At 28.8% G+C, this 14029-nt stretch overlaps 3 protein-coding genes across 4 annotated transcripts; 1 reads left to right on the top strand and 2 right to left on the bottom strand.

Moving 5' to 3' along the window:
- Window positions 1–976: 976 nt before the first annotated feature.
- On the bottom strand, window positions 977–5619 carry LOC127071086 (ubiquitin-conjugating enzyme E2 J2). The gene is made up of 4 exons (XM_051009968.1): window positions 5042–5619; window positions 4724–4958; window positions 4519–4647; window positions 977–4418 (listed from the first exon to the last, which is right to left on the bottom strand). The coding sequence occupies exons 1-4, from the start codon at window positions 5164–5166 to the stop codon at window positions 4191–4193; spliced, it is 717 nt and encodes a 238-aa protein (XP_050865925.1). The 5' UTR covers window positions 5167–5619; the 3' UTR covers window positions 977–4190.
- A 240-nt stretch (window positions 5620–5859) lies between these two features.
- On the top strand, window positions 5860–7603 carry LOC127071087 (transmembrane protein 98-like). 2 transcript variants are annotated; one of them, XM_051009970.1, is made up of 5 exons: window positions 5860–6144; window positions 6234–6325; window positions 6395–6504; window positions 6590–6722; window positions 6802–7603. In XM_051009970.1, exons 1-5 carry the CDS (start codon window positions 6111–6113, stop codon window positions 7075–7077), a joined length of 645 nt encoding a protein of 214 aa, XP_050865927.1. In that variant the 5' UTR covers window positions 5860–6110; the 3' UTR covers window positions 7078–7603. The 2 variants fall into 2 exon arrangements, with proteins under 2 accessions (XP_050865927.1, XP_050865926.1); XM_051009969.1 differs by having other exon boundaries at window positions 5862–6325.
- A 2164-nt stretch (window positions 7604–9767) lies between these two features.
- On the bottom strand, window positions 9768–13004 carry LOC127071071 (ATP-binding cassette sub-family F member 2). Its single transcript, XM_051009925.1, has 9 exons — window positions 12853–13004; window positions 12283–12470; window positions 11755–12158; window positions 11510–11673; window positions 11206–11433; window positions 10742–11129; window positions 10478–10669; window positions 10201–10404; window positions 9768–10112 (listed from the first exon to the last, which is right to left on the bottom strand). Exons 2-9 carry the CDS (start codon window positions 12461–12463, stop codon window positions 9969–9971), a joined length of 1905 nt encoding a protein of 634 aa, XP_050865882.1. The 5' UTR covers window positions 12464–12470; window positions 12853–13004; the 3' UTR covers window positions 9768–9968.
- Window positions 13005–14029: the final 1025 nt, after the last annotated feature.

The raw sequence follows: 14029 nt of genomic DNA on the forward strand, positions 1-14029 counted from the left end.
CTTAAGTATATATGTTTAAACTTCGTACGTGGACGTTTATTTATCTTATTTATCATAATCGTTTAATACTTAAATATTTATGCAAAATTTCAAACAGGTTTTACAATCTCATTGATAATTTTCTAAACCGATCATTTTATAATTTTAACGCACAATGTTTATATATATACATATATACATGTATATATATATATATAGTTTTAAAATTACATAGTCATCGTCGACACGTGGAACTTATTTGGCCAGGAGTCGGGCCGAAACCAAAGAGTCCTGGCGCCTCTTTCGATGATTTATGCAACGGGGGCGTTCTTAACACGTAGTAACTAAAAAGGAAAGCTTCCGAAGGAGCTCTACGACTTCCTTGTTATTTCGTGGACGAATAAATAGCTGTTTGCTTCTTTTGCGGCTTGTTTTCATAGATTAAGGTGAATTTCTTCAGCCATTGAGAAAGGGGATGGATCACGTATATACGTAACACGTGTTACTCTTCATCGTGTGAAATTTACAATCCTTAGAATTATTTTTCTAAATCATTCATTTTTTATCATTTCAACATTTTATTAAATTATACTTATAGAACAATTATAATACGTCGGATTACAAAAATTATTCGTCTTAAAAAATCAACAATTTTTGGAATTATCTTCTTTCGTTTCTTTTTTCTTTTCATTTATTTTTCTTTCCAAATTTTATTAATTTAGAAATAATTAAATATGTATATCGAATTATATATGAATTGGATATTAAAGAGTAATATATATTCTATTAAATTTACTATCTTTTAAATTATTATCTATTTATTTCTATATACATATATTTTTTTTTTAATTATTGTTTTATAATTATAACGTTTATTTCTCTTAGACACGTTACTATCTATCTTGGAATCAACTATTATATGTATATATATATATAAAGAGAGAAAAAGAGAGAGAGAGAGAGAGAGAGAGAGAGACAAAGAAAGAGAATGATGATAGACAAATGGAAACGCATGTATTTTATTCGGTAACAGAAAAAAATGTAAACAGTCTGTTTAATATGTCCCTGTACAGAATTTTCTTCGAACATCTTAGTAATAAGATTTTTGTACATATATTGGTTTATCGGTGAAAATGTCGATTATATAAGGAGCTTCTATGTATGATCTACGTACAACCGCGAAACTCACGATCTACGATGACGGAGAGAACATTTATTTTGTTATTATTATTATTACTATTATTATAAAGGAAATTTTAAGCTCCTTGGTTAAAAATTTCTTAATTGATCTTAAAGGCACGCTTACGTCTAATCTAATTAATATAGGAAGCTAATCGAAAACTACTATAAAGGGTAATAGTGATAACAGATTTTCATACGTACATACATACATACATACATACACACGCACACACGCATATACACATGCACGTACACATTATTTCATTGTTTTGACTATTAAGTACACGTTCTTTTTTAATAAATCATATAACTGAAACGTGAAATGCGTCGAATTATTTAATTGTTTTTACATTATTTATTTTTTCTCTTTTTGTTTTTATATTAAATTGTACATTAGTATTTAGAAAATTATCGTAATTTCTTTTCTTCTTTTAGATTAAAAGTATCGGACAGATTTGATAAATGAGGAAAAAAAACAAAGAAAAGAAAAGAAAAGGAAAGGAAAGAAAAGTAAGAAAATTTAGGATGAAGAGAAAAAGAAATAGGAAAAAAAAGAAATAAGAAAAAAAAAGAAGAAAAGAGTATAAAGAACAGCAAAAGCTAAGGTTTTTTTTTTCTTTTTTGTTCTTTTTTTCTTTTTTTTTTTTTTTTTTTTTTTTTTACTTATAAGATGGTTACAAGGGACAGACAAGAAAACTAAAGCTGGTTCACAGGATGTGTCCTTCCTCCCGAGAGCACTTGGACAACGAAGCATTCAGAGAAAACTAACAGTTTATCGTTACAAACACCATACACTGTCTCCAAGAATACCGTGTCTTACTCTTTATATATTTTAGATCGGTTAAACTCGATGTAAACATTTTATCAAGTCAAATTAAATGATCCAATTTTTTTGTTATATATATATATCATTCTAATCACGATATCGATATTTCTATTTTATCTAATTTTATTCTATTTCATTTCTTTCTTACTTTTTATTTTCTATATTAGAGAATGCCTTAACATTCTCACGAACGTGCACGAATTAGATTTATAATTAAATCATCATTCTTTTTCTTTTTCCTTTCTTTCTTTTTTTTTCATTTTTTTTATTTTTTTGTTGATATGTTTGAAAATATTTCTGTGCTATTTTATATTGGCTCGTTTATATTATTACATAGACGTATTTTTTCCTTTCCTTTCTTTTTTTCTGCTATCGTTTGTTTTACCCTTTATCATATAATATTATTATCGTCAATTCTACGTAGATTATCTTATTTTTGATGTTCTTTAGAAAATCAATCCTATTTCATCGATTCAACGATCTTACGACGTTCGTTTAAATATTTTCGATAGAAATTTATTGATGTTATGTGTTTTTAATGTGTGATTTCCAAAGATTACAAAGTTCGACGGTACAATTTTGAATGAGGGATTTAATTTCATTAGAAATCTGTATCTATATTTAAACAGAGAGAAAGCAGCATTGATTATCTTTGGATATGAATCTAATCAAATTTGAACGGTTTTGTGTACAGCTGAAATAAGTCTTATCAACGAAGTGTGCCTTATATGGAGAGAGAGAAAAAAGTATATAACTACAAAATTTACATACGTAATAGTAACGACGATATAGATATACATTATTAGCAAAATCACATATTCGAAACTATAGCAGAAAAATGTTTCTATATAAATTCATGGATTTTGAAGGAAGATAGATAGATAATATTTGATTAAAGCGATAGATTAGATTATACTTTACTCTTGTTAAGTGGAAGAAATTATTATATTAATAATGATAATAAATATAATATGAAAACAAAATGAATCGACTTTGCCTCTATCAATTATCTCCTCATCGATCTAATATAAGTTATATTTACATTTCGTTTCTAATAATTGAATGAATCAAATGTGTAGTTGATTAATACGTTCGTAAAATATATAATCCGTTCTATATTGGCACATCGAAGAGGCAAAGATCACTTGTTCAATTAAATTTGTGCATTTACTTAATTATATAAAATTCCAAATGTACACCTAAATTCAATGATAATTAAAACGAACGAATTCAACGAAATCAGCATTAACAAACAAATAAAATTTTTTTGCAAAAAGTTTTCACGACGAAGAGTTGGAGAAAAGAGCATGGATTATTTTAAAAAAAAATTTTTTAAGAATTCATGAATAATAAATCTCTACGATTCGAATGATTTTAATTATATCGTTTCGAAAAGAATTACGATTATATCTAGTTCATCAACAGCTATCCTTTGGAAGTTTAAATAATAACATTAGAATGAAAATTTGAATGTTCATTAAAAGTTGCGAAATCGCAACGATTAATGATATTTCATATTCTAAGTATATGCAAAATGATTTCATACCTATATCAAGAGTGGTAATTGTTAAGGTAGAAAGACTATCATTGCAGCTAACTGCAATCATCATCATTAAAATTAGGAATTATAGTACAACTTGCATCTTACAATTACCCTTGATATAAAAATCTATTAAATGTTCATTACTAACATATTGATCAAAGTGAATAAAGATTTCCACACAAATTCGGCATAGATCAATAGGCAAGTCAATGTAGCTTACATTTTTCGATAAATTCTCTTTTTTTTTGTCTTTTTCTTTCCTTTTTATTTATTTATTCTTTCTTTTCCCCCCTTAAGGCTTCACTATTTTCAATCGTAGAATCATCGCAAATATAAATGTATATATTCAAAAATAATTTATATTTGGTAGTATGAATAATAACGTATCTTCATGTAACAACAAGTTATATAAAGGCATTATATGTAAAGATATTAGGCAGTCAGAATATTAGTTTGCACTTTGTTACAAGCTTTACAAAATTATTTGGAAAAAGTGCGAACGCAAACCAAAGTAGGAAAAAATGATATAAATAAAATTCTTCTTATGTTCTAAGATTCAGTATTATTCATACAAAATATCAAAGTTTTGAGAAGCCTTAAGTAAGATGCATGTGGTCATCTTCCTACCTTCTTTTCTTACAGAATTCTTTGAAACCTGATTTACTCACTTTTACTATATTCTGTGGCAATGCTCCTCAATACATATTTTACTATGAAAGCAAATGCTGCAAAACCAACCAAAACTACGAGATTAGTAATCGCACCATGTAACGGACTTTGTTCTCTATGTAGTTGATCTCGTATTAAGGAAGAAACTTCTGAAGCGGTAGACTGATGCCTTGCTTGTTTCTCTAATTCTTTTCTGCGTTCTAATTCCGCTTTTATAACCTACGATATAACAGAATATTAGAAAGAAATAATTTTATTCCCTCAGTGTTTTTATCACTTGCCTACTAAAAGAAAGAAAAAAAAAAAGAAAGAATATTACTTCAACCGTTTCTGGAAATAATTCGCAAAACATTTTGTCGCGTAGATTATATTCCAAACTTTGCATTGCTAACTCTCTTTTTTCATAATCTGTTGTAGTAATACTGCCGAAAGTCGGGCTCTTTTCAATCTGTAATTGAAGAAAAAAATTAAAATCATAATCTAGTATACACTTTTTTACATATAATATTTTTCATTTTATATACCATAAAACTAAGCAATCCTGTAAGAATAGTAGATACACTCCAAGCAGGATTCCATGTATCAGGATGAAAATCGGTGTTTGATAAACAAAGTTTTGTATTAACTTTAAATCGACCGTTTGGAGTAGTCATATAAATGCTAGGAGGTTGGAATGGAAATTCTCCAGGAAATACAAGCTTTCCGTGATAAAATCCTCCTTCGTACGGTGTCTTTTCTGGTCCTTTAACTACATAGTGCCTATAAAAATAGAAATAAAAGACCTTTGTTATTCTTCAAGAAGCAAACTTTTGAAAATAATTAAAAATATTATTATCTATTACCATTCTAATATATTAGAAGGTACCGGTTCTGCCAAAACATATGGGACAGGATCCTTTTTAAGACGTAAGTAATCCTGCTTTAAGCGAGCTGTTGCACTGTTAGGTTTTTTATTCATTCTTACCATATATGCTATAACTTAATGCGAGTCTTCGGCAATCCTTAATTTTCTTTGCTAATCTTTCTTGTTATATACAGTAATTTCAAGAATAAATGAACATGAAGAATATTCCGATAGTTTTTATAAACTTTGAACTTTACCCCAATGAGAAAATATTAATGTATCATTTGAAGGACAAATTTGCGTATAAATAATTTGTCAGAATAAGGTTAGAACTTGTTAGTTTAGGACTTATCCTTCGAAGTGTAATAAAACGAATTGTCATGGGAAAGTATGAATATCAAAAAATGATTTAACGATAAAATGAAAATCATTCGAAAGTTAGAACTCGCTGCGTTCTTTTAATGAAACTATACCCGTTTATGAATAATACTGAATGACACTGGATTTGACAGTACCGTCTCACACTACTTTCGTACGAGAAACATATGACTCTGTAATACTTGTACCAGAGTATTCTATGCAGTGCTGCCACGTTGTAGAATTTTAGAAAATATATATACATAGCCACATATACAGATATGTACATATATATATATCATACATGTAGTATATGTATATATATATATATATATATGACTTCGAACGTGTAAAGATTTGAGCATACAATAGACCGCATCGATCTTATCTATACATTATTTCTCTCCCTTTTGTTTTTAATACATTCGATATGATGACACTTATGATATTATGAATCATTTGACATATAAGAGATATATGTATATTATGTATTAAAAAGCAAAACAATATATGATCTTATATAATGTTTGATGCGTCCAATAATGAAATGTTTGTTACTGGTGAATTGAGCATAAGATCCGTGACAGTCTCCGCCTCCCACCGTCTGTCACTGAAGAGAATGGATAGCATTGTTGATAGTTCAAGCATAAAACGTATTACTTTCAATGTTTTCCTGCAAAACATAACGTGATAGACTTGAAATTCATTCAATGTTATATGTCAATTACATGTTTATAATTATTGGTAATTATTATATTTCTTTTTTAAAATGAGTTCACCAGTGTCAATAAGTAATTCTGCTTCACTGACTGGTACTAATGGAATGGAAACAGTAGTAGCAGTAGCACTTGGCGCGCTTGCTGCTGTTTTTCTTGGTGCTCTCTTGGTACTCCTTGTCATTTGTCGTAGACAACGTTGTTATTATGTTAGTTGATTCTTTCGTTAAGCTTTTATATGTACGATTAAGGAAAGGTATAATTTGTAAATATTTTAGAATCAAAAAGATTCGCCAGATCTCAGTTCTGATTTGTTAGAAGGAGAGAATAATCCTGGATTAGGTTTGGGTACTTGGGAAAGCGAAGAATGGCTCGCTGGTGCTGAAAGGTATAATATATTTAGCTTGTGAACTAAATTCATTAAGTCTTTTAAAAAGTATCATATGAAAAATATTATTATTAAAATATTCTAGATGGGTTGACGATGCTACTGGCTTAGCACCTCCTTGTATCGCGGTACTTCGTTCTTGTCATGCTTTGGCAGCAAGTCTTACTGCTATTGCAGGAACAGTGAATAGTAATACAGTACCATTGGAAATAGTAGACGTCTGTATAATTTCTTTATTCTTAAGATTTTTATAATTTATTATCATTACATATTGTATTATATTTTCTTATTATTTAGGTTGCTAGAAGGATTCCACCTCGTGTTGATGACGTAGTTCGAAGTTTATATCCACCTTTGGATGCAAGACTATTGGAAGCCAGAGTAGCTGCATTGGTATTAGCTGTTACTCATTTAGCATTAGTGACTAAACATGGTGTTCCCAAAAGTCAAGCTAGAAAATTAACATTCATAGATCAGGCATTGAACGACATGGATTCACATTTGTTAATTTTAAGAAATGCTGCGTTAGCGCAAGAGGCTGTATGTTCTATCCCAGCTTCTACATCGGTCTAAATTATTTTTCTTCAATGGAGAACACAAAATTAACAGTATTTATATAAAGGCTCTCTCGCTGTTGCCTTTATTTTATTTTATAACGATATTAAAATATTTTAGAGATTTCTTATATAAATGTTTTATAGAAATAATCTACTTTATAGATTAACTATTATATTTTTGATATCGGCTAATAATTCGTTTAAGTACAACTTAAATCTTCGTGTATCGATCAACTGAGAATAATCTGCGATGGTAAATTCGCACGAAAAACGGTTTGTAACGCCATCTAGGATATTTCTAGGAACGAATTTATCATCGCAAATTATTTCATTCAAATTTACATTTGAAACAAAATATATAATAGTAATCTGATAGTATTATAGTTTATTATATAAAACTTTTATATATACGATATAAATACATGTTACACATGAATCCTTTTAATGCATTACAGAAGAGATTATGGCTAGAAATATACATGACATTAGAAGAAATATCGGAAATGAAAAATAATAAGTATTCTTATATAAAAATTGATAAATGATATATCGCAGTTAAGATTTATACATAATCGTAACGTCTTCCATATTAGATATATATTTTATAACAATTTACATTGTGCTACTTCATACTGTTGCAACATGATATTGAATAAATCAAATTATGTTTTAAATAAACGTTATAACACACTTTCTTTATAAAAATACATAACATTGATTTATGTATAACTTACTTAATTTTTCGCAATACAATGTATATATGAAACTACCACATTTACGTTATATAATGAATCATATACATATATACATACATCGTAATAAAAAGTGAAACATTGTATATTCATTTATCAATTGATGATAAAGAAGATACCTGTTTATCATCGGTCAAAAAGATATCTATAATGTAGATCCCTACTTTACTATCTAAAAAATCTATGATCATATACGAGCTATCATCTGCTATTACCACCTGCTGCAAATATCTAATTCAAATAATAGTAATATTAATAATAGTAATAATGTAAAATAAATCTAATTCTACAGAGAAATAACAAAAAAGAACGGTGCTGGGAGTTTTAGCATACAAGTAGATAATTCGAAAATGAATTCATATTTTATTTTTATTAAAGTAATATATAATGTATAAATATTCGATTATTATTATTTTTAATAAATTAAACGACGAAATCACCGAGCAAGTTCACTGTAATAGTTTTGCTGTGCGAGCATCGGGAAACGCTTTTTTCATGGTCTAGTTCACGGTCATTCGAACGTGAAATAAAAATCAATTGTAGGTATATAATCGTTTCTTTCATCGTACAGTTTAAAAAATGTTAGTATACGAAACTTATTTTTTATGAAAATTGTTGAAAACAGTGTTTACATCAGCGATTAATCCAGACATAATTCATGAAAGACTTCTACGAACAATTTCGTTTTAAAGGTTTTTGTAAAAGTAGGGGTTGATGAACAGCCTTAATAACATGAAACATTCAATTATATAATTAATAATTAATAATTAATGACTATTTAGTTATAAGGTTTTAAGAATAAGAAACATTTAGTTTTATAAATAGTTATTCATGATTATTTAATTATAAGTAAGTAGTCATTAATGATTATTTAGTTCTAAGTAGTTATTTAGTTTTTTTTTTTTTTTTTCTTTAACATAAGTGTTCAGTTGAATAATTCAATTTCGTTGATCATTTAATTCTATTGATAAGATCTTTTGATTACAAATTTTAGATAATTGATTTAGATTTTTATATGGGAAAAGAGAAAGTTTTTCGATTCCATGAAAAGTAGAAAAATTCTACTTTTGTTTTTCTTAAACTTTCTTTCATATACATACATATATACATACATTGACTGACAATGATTAGTATAATATAAAAGTAGAGTCATCGTTAGCCTATGGATCTTCAAAAATCTCTAAGCGATAAGACCCAAGCAATCGATATTACATTCGATATAATGTATATCATGTATTTGTAAGAATTAACGAAGCTCTTTTATATTTTTATAAATACTGATCATAGTTATGGCATTGTATATATTATGCTTCGTATACTTTCTTAATTACATTATATACTTTCCATTGAAAATAATATCGAGTTTATGGCTGATTAAAATAAGTTATTATTGATAAAGCATGCTTTTGACAAAGATAGAGAGAAAAGATCGATACCTATTAAAAATTATTTGTCTTTTTCACTGTTTTTGATATTGCCATGTGATATCGTTTGAAACATTTTGGAATCCTTAAGTTTATTAACAGGTTTTACTAAAAAGAGAATGGATTAAATTTGAAAGTATTCATTATATAATTTTATAATTAATTATACTCTTTAAGATAAGTATGGATTATTAAGAATATAATTTATATATATATATATATATATATATATATATATATATATATAAATTAAAAACATCAATTTTAAATATTTAGATATTACAAGTTTTTTCCTTTTTTTTTTTGTACGTATAAGTTACACGTCATAATTTTGCAAAAACGTGCATATCTTCTTTTTCTCTTTTCTTTAAATTGTTTTAATCGTTCAGACATAAAATTAAATTTATTTTTAATAATCACACAAATAATGATACTTTGCTGTAGGAGAAACATTGACGGATAACTTATGATTGATGGAAAAGGAAACTGCATGGATAGAGAAAATTTTCATCGTTAGAAATTCATGGCCATAAGATGTGTACATTTGCGGTATATTTAATGACGTATTATTTAAATAAATTAACTAGGTAATCTCGTGTCACCGGTACGCTACACAGCAGCATAAGTGCAGTGACAATTAACGATCAAGACCATAGGTAAAATTTTAAAGTAATAGAGAGTGCTCTGAATAAAACGAGAAATGTAATATATATTGAATAACGGGCCTTGCATTATTTTCCTCTATTGATAAAATCCTTTTGTCTTTTCTGATTATCATTAAGAACTTTGTTTTTGAGATGTTCCTTGTAATTCAAAATATTACCACTCCACTTTGTAACTGTTCCATTTTCACATACCCATATCTCTTCTGCAACCTAAAAGAAAAATATAAAAAATTATTCTATATACATATTATGTTTTAATCTTATTTCTCATAGAAACTTTTTTATCGATAATACTTACCTGATTTATCAATCTGAAATCGTGAGATACTAGCACCATCCCTCCATCAAAATCATTAATTGCTTCTGCAAGTGCATCTATTGTTTCCATGTCAAGATGATTTGTAGGTTCGTCAAGAAGTAATAAATGTGGGACTTGCCAAGCTAACCAAGCAAATACTACACGACAACGTTGTCCATCAGATAGTTGACGAATTGGACAGACCTATAAAAAATTATATAATTTATATAATCATTTTATAACATAAACTTTTTTTAATCTTAAAGTTTATGCATACTTGTTGACGCCCGGTAAGTCCATAACGACCGATAATTTTTCGCATTTCTTCTCGTTCTTTAACATCTGGAAAAGCTTTCATCATATAATCCAAAGGAGAGATATCCAAATCTAAAAGTTCATGTAAATGCTGATGATATCTTCCTATACGTAGATGACTATTTTTACGAATCATACCACTTGTAGGCACCAACTGAAACAACATAATATCTATTAGCAATATATATTTTAAATATCAAGATACGATTTAAAATTTTAAACTTACATCCCCATAAAGTAATTTTAATAATGTACTCTTTCCTGCACCATTAGGACCAACTAAAGCTAATCTAGTATCTAAATCAATACCGAACTCCAAATTTTTATATATCCAGGGAGAATTTTCATTGTAACGAAAACTCACGTTCTGCACCATTATAACAGGAGGTGGAATAGTTCCACAAGATGGAAAATAGAAATTTAATACTTTATCATTGACAACTTTTTCTGTAAGACCTTGTGCTACCATTTTTGCTAAAGTTTTCTCTTTCGATTGAGCTTGTCTTGCTAATTTAGCAGAACCATGTCCAAATCGTGCAATATAATTCTTCATATGGGCGATTTGATCTTGCTCCCAATTGTACTGTTTCGCTTGATTCTCCAATAATTCCATTCTGATAACGTAATTAAGTAAAAATTATAATATACAAATTACTACGTCGTTATGAAAAATCAAACATTTATCTTTACCTTGTTTTCACAAATGCTTCATAATTTCCTGTGTAATATTTTAATTGTTTCTTATTGACATGTATAATGTTTGTACAAATGCCATTAAGAAAGTCTTGAGAATGGGAGATGATAACCAAAATTCGTTTATACGTTTTCAATTCTTCCTCCAGCCAAACACATGCATCCAAATCCAAATGATTGGTTGGTTCATCGAGCAATAATAGATGAGGTTTCACATAGAGTGCTCTATATATATTCAATGATTAAAATATATATATATATATATTGATAATGCAAACATTAGTTTTATACTGTCATATACCTAGCAAGAGCTATACGCATACGCCATCCTCCTGAAAAATCCTTGGTGGCAGTTTTTTGCATTTGGGGAGTAAAACCTAGACCATGTAAAATATGCGCAGCACGAGCTTCTGCAGTGTCAGCAGCCATATCATCTAATCGTTCATATACATCCATTAGTTGTTCCTATAAAAATATGAAGATAGAGATAAAAAAGAATTTGCTTTTTTTTTTTAAACAATATAATCGAAAAACAATTTTTCAGACCTGAGCATCTTCCTCTTCGCAATCAATCAATTCTTCAGCGAGTTTCTCAAGTCTTACTCTTTCTTCATCAACTTCCATAACACATTCTAAAGCAGTTTTATTGCTAGCAGGCATTTCTCTAGTCAAGTGAAAAATATCAATTTGATCTGGTATAGGAACTTCTCTATTTCCAAGTACTGCCAACAAAGTAGACTTTCCAGAACCATTAAGACCAAGTAAACCATAACGTCTTCCACAATTTAATTCAAGCATAGTATCTTGTAGCAATTCGCAACCATGAAAGGTAATAGAAAAATTAGATATTTTTATGTCTCTACTTCGTGGATGCGAAGCCAGAGATCCAGTGCATGAACGTGCTTCAGCATTGAGCCTGGCATCTGCTTCTAGCTTTAAGCATAATGCCTCTACAGAAAACATATAGACATAAAATTTAACGTCAATTTATAACAAATTTTTTCTTTTCTTTTTTTAAGTTACATGATTATTAATTTGTAACTAAAACAATAGAATACGTTATTACGTCTTTACCTTCTACACTAATAGCCGTTCCATTAGTTCCATTTTGAACAGGTTCTTCCGACGCAGTATTTAGATCTTTTCCATCTTCTGTAGATTTTGTTTGATTGGTAGTTGGTTTCTTGCCAGATTGTCTAGCCTTAGCAGCTTCTTTCTTTTTCTGTTGTTGTTTCTTTTTTGCGTCGGACGGCATGTTTTATCTGTAACTCAGAAGAATAATTTCTTTAGTAATATCAAAAAAACGTTAATCGCAATAAATTGTGATTTCTTTCTTCTTGAAAATTCGTTATGTAAGACGTAGGTTAGAAAAGTGATAGCACATGTACGAGAAACGTGGAAGAGAATATAGCTAAATAGGGTATTTTAAAAATTCTCTATCGTCTTAAACGGCTCGTTTGTGGAAGCAAGAGACACGATACGGTATCGAGAAGGACAAAGTACGTCTTGTCAAGAAAAAAGCTTTTATTTCTTCGGCCCAAGTATTAATTATAAGGTGTTAAGGTATAATCGATATTTTTCAAAACTATGATATTCAAATATTTCTAGAAGTACTCGTTTTCCGAAAGATTTTAGAAAGCTCACCTAATTGTGCGCCAAAAAATGAACGATTCTTGCGACACAGAACACACGTGCACGGATAAAGGCAAAGCCATCAAGTGGAAGAATAAGTTGTTAGATCGACTCACAGATGGTAGTACCTGATCCGTATGAATTTTCAACAAAACTTGGAAGGGGTACAATTTAAAAAAAAAAGAAAGTTTGATAAGATATAAAAAAAATGAATATCGATAGTTAATCGTGTGGATTACTTTTTCGTTGAAACGCAATGACGTTTCTCATAAACGTCAAATAAACGTCAGTAACGATTTTTATAAACGTGATGTATCTTCATTTAGAAATGATTCGTGCAACTAGTTTAATTCAAATATTTTTCAATATTCCTGTAATCATATGTTATTTTGTTTACACATTAAAAAAGAGTAACTTATCAATTAACCTTTCTTTCATTATTTAAATACTCATACGTCATCTGATCAAGCACTGTCGATAAAGTAGAACATTACCATACGATATATATATAATGTATTCCTTGTATATGCTTGGAATACATATGCGAATACATATTTGCATCAAAAAAACATTTATTTGTAAAAGTACCGATGGAAAAAAAATAATTTATGAACCGAATAATAAAGAAATGTAGTAATCAATATAAATAACGATGTAATCATGGGTTAGCTTTATAAAGGTTTAGAATAGAACGGTTTCATGAAATAATATAATAAAAATAATAGAGACCTACGGTGAAACTCTATTGATATTTTTTACGCAAAAGTAACAAGTAGAAATGGCATAAACCGCAAAAGGAAAATCGCTCTTACATTTCCTCAGCCAATAATTTGCAATTCTCTGCTACAGCCTCCGCATGTAGCAAGGATACATTAGCAATGCATTTCTGTGTTGCCTACGTACGAATGTGTCATCGTAGATTTAAGAATAATTCGCCTTCGTTATTACCTTTAATGAAGCAATGAAATCACACATCGACATACATCGTACGATTAAGATAAAAAGAATTAAACTGAATTAATCTCGAACGAATAATTTTCTATTAATATCTAAAGTGTTTGAGAGAGAGAGAGAGAGAGAGAGAGAGAGAGAGAGAGAGAGAGAGAGAGAGAGAGAGAGGGGGAGGGATAGAGAAAGAGAAAGAGAGATAAGATTTCGTGATCGTGATTAGATTATTACGAAATTGAAT

Source organism: Vespula vulgaris, chromosome 20 (genome assembly GCF_905475345.1).
Source record: "Vespula vulgaris chromosome 20, iyVesVulg1.1, whole genome shotgun sequence".
Taxonomy (NCBI): Eukaryota; Metazoa; Arthropoda; class Insecta; order Hymenoptera; family Vespidae; genus Vespula; species Vespula vulgaris.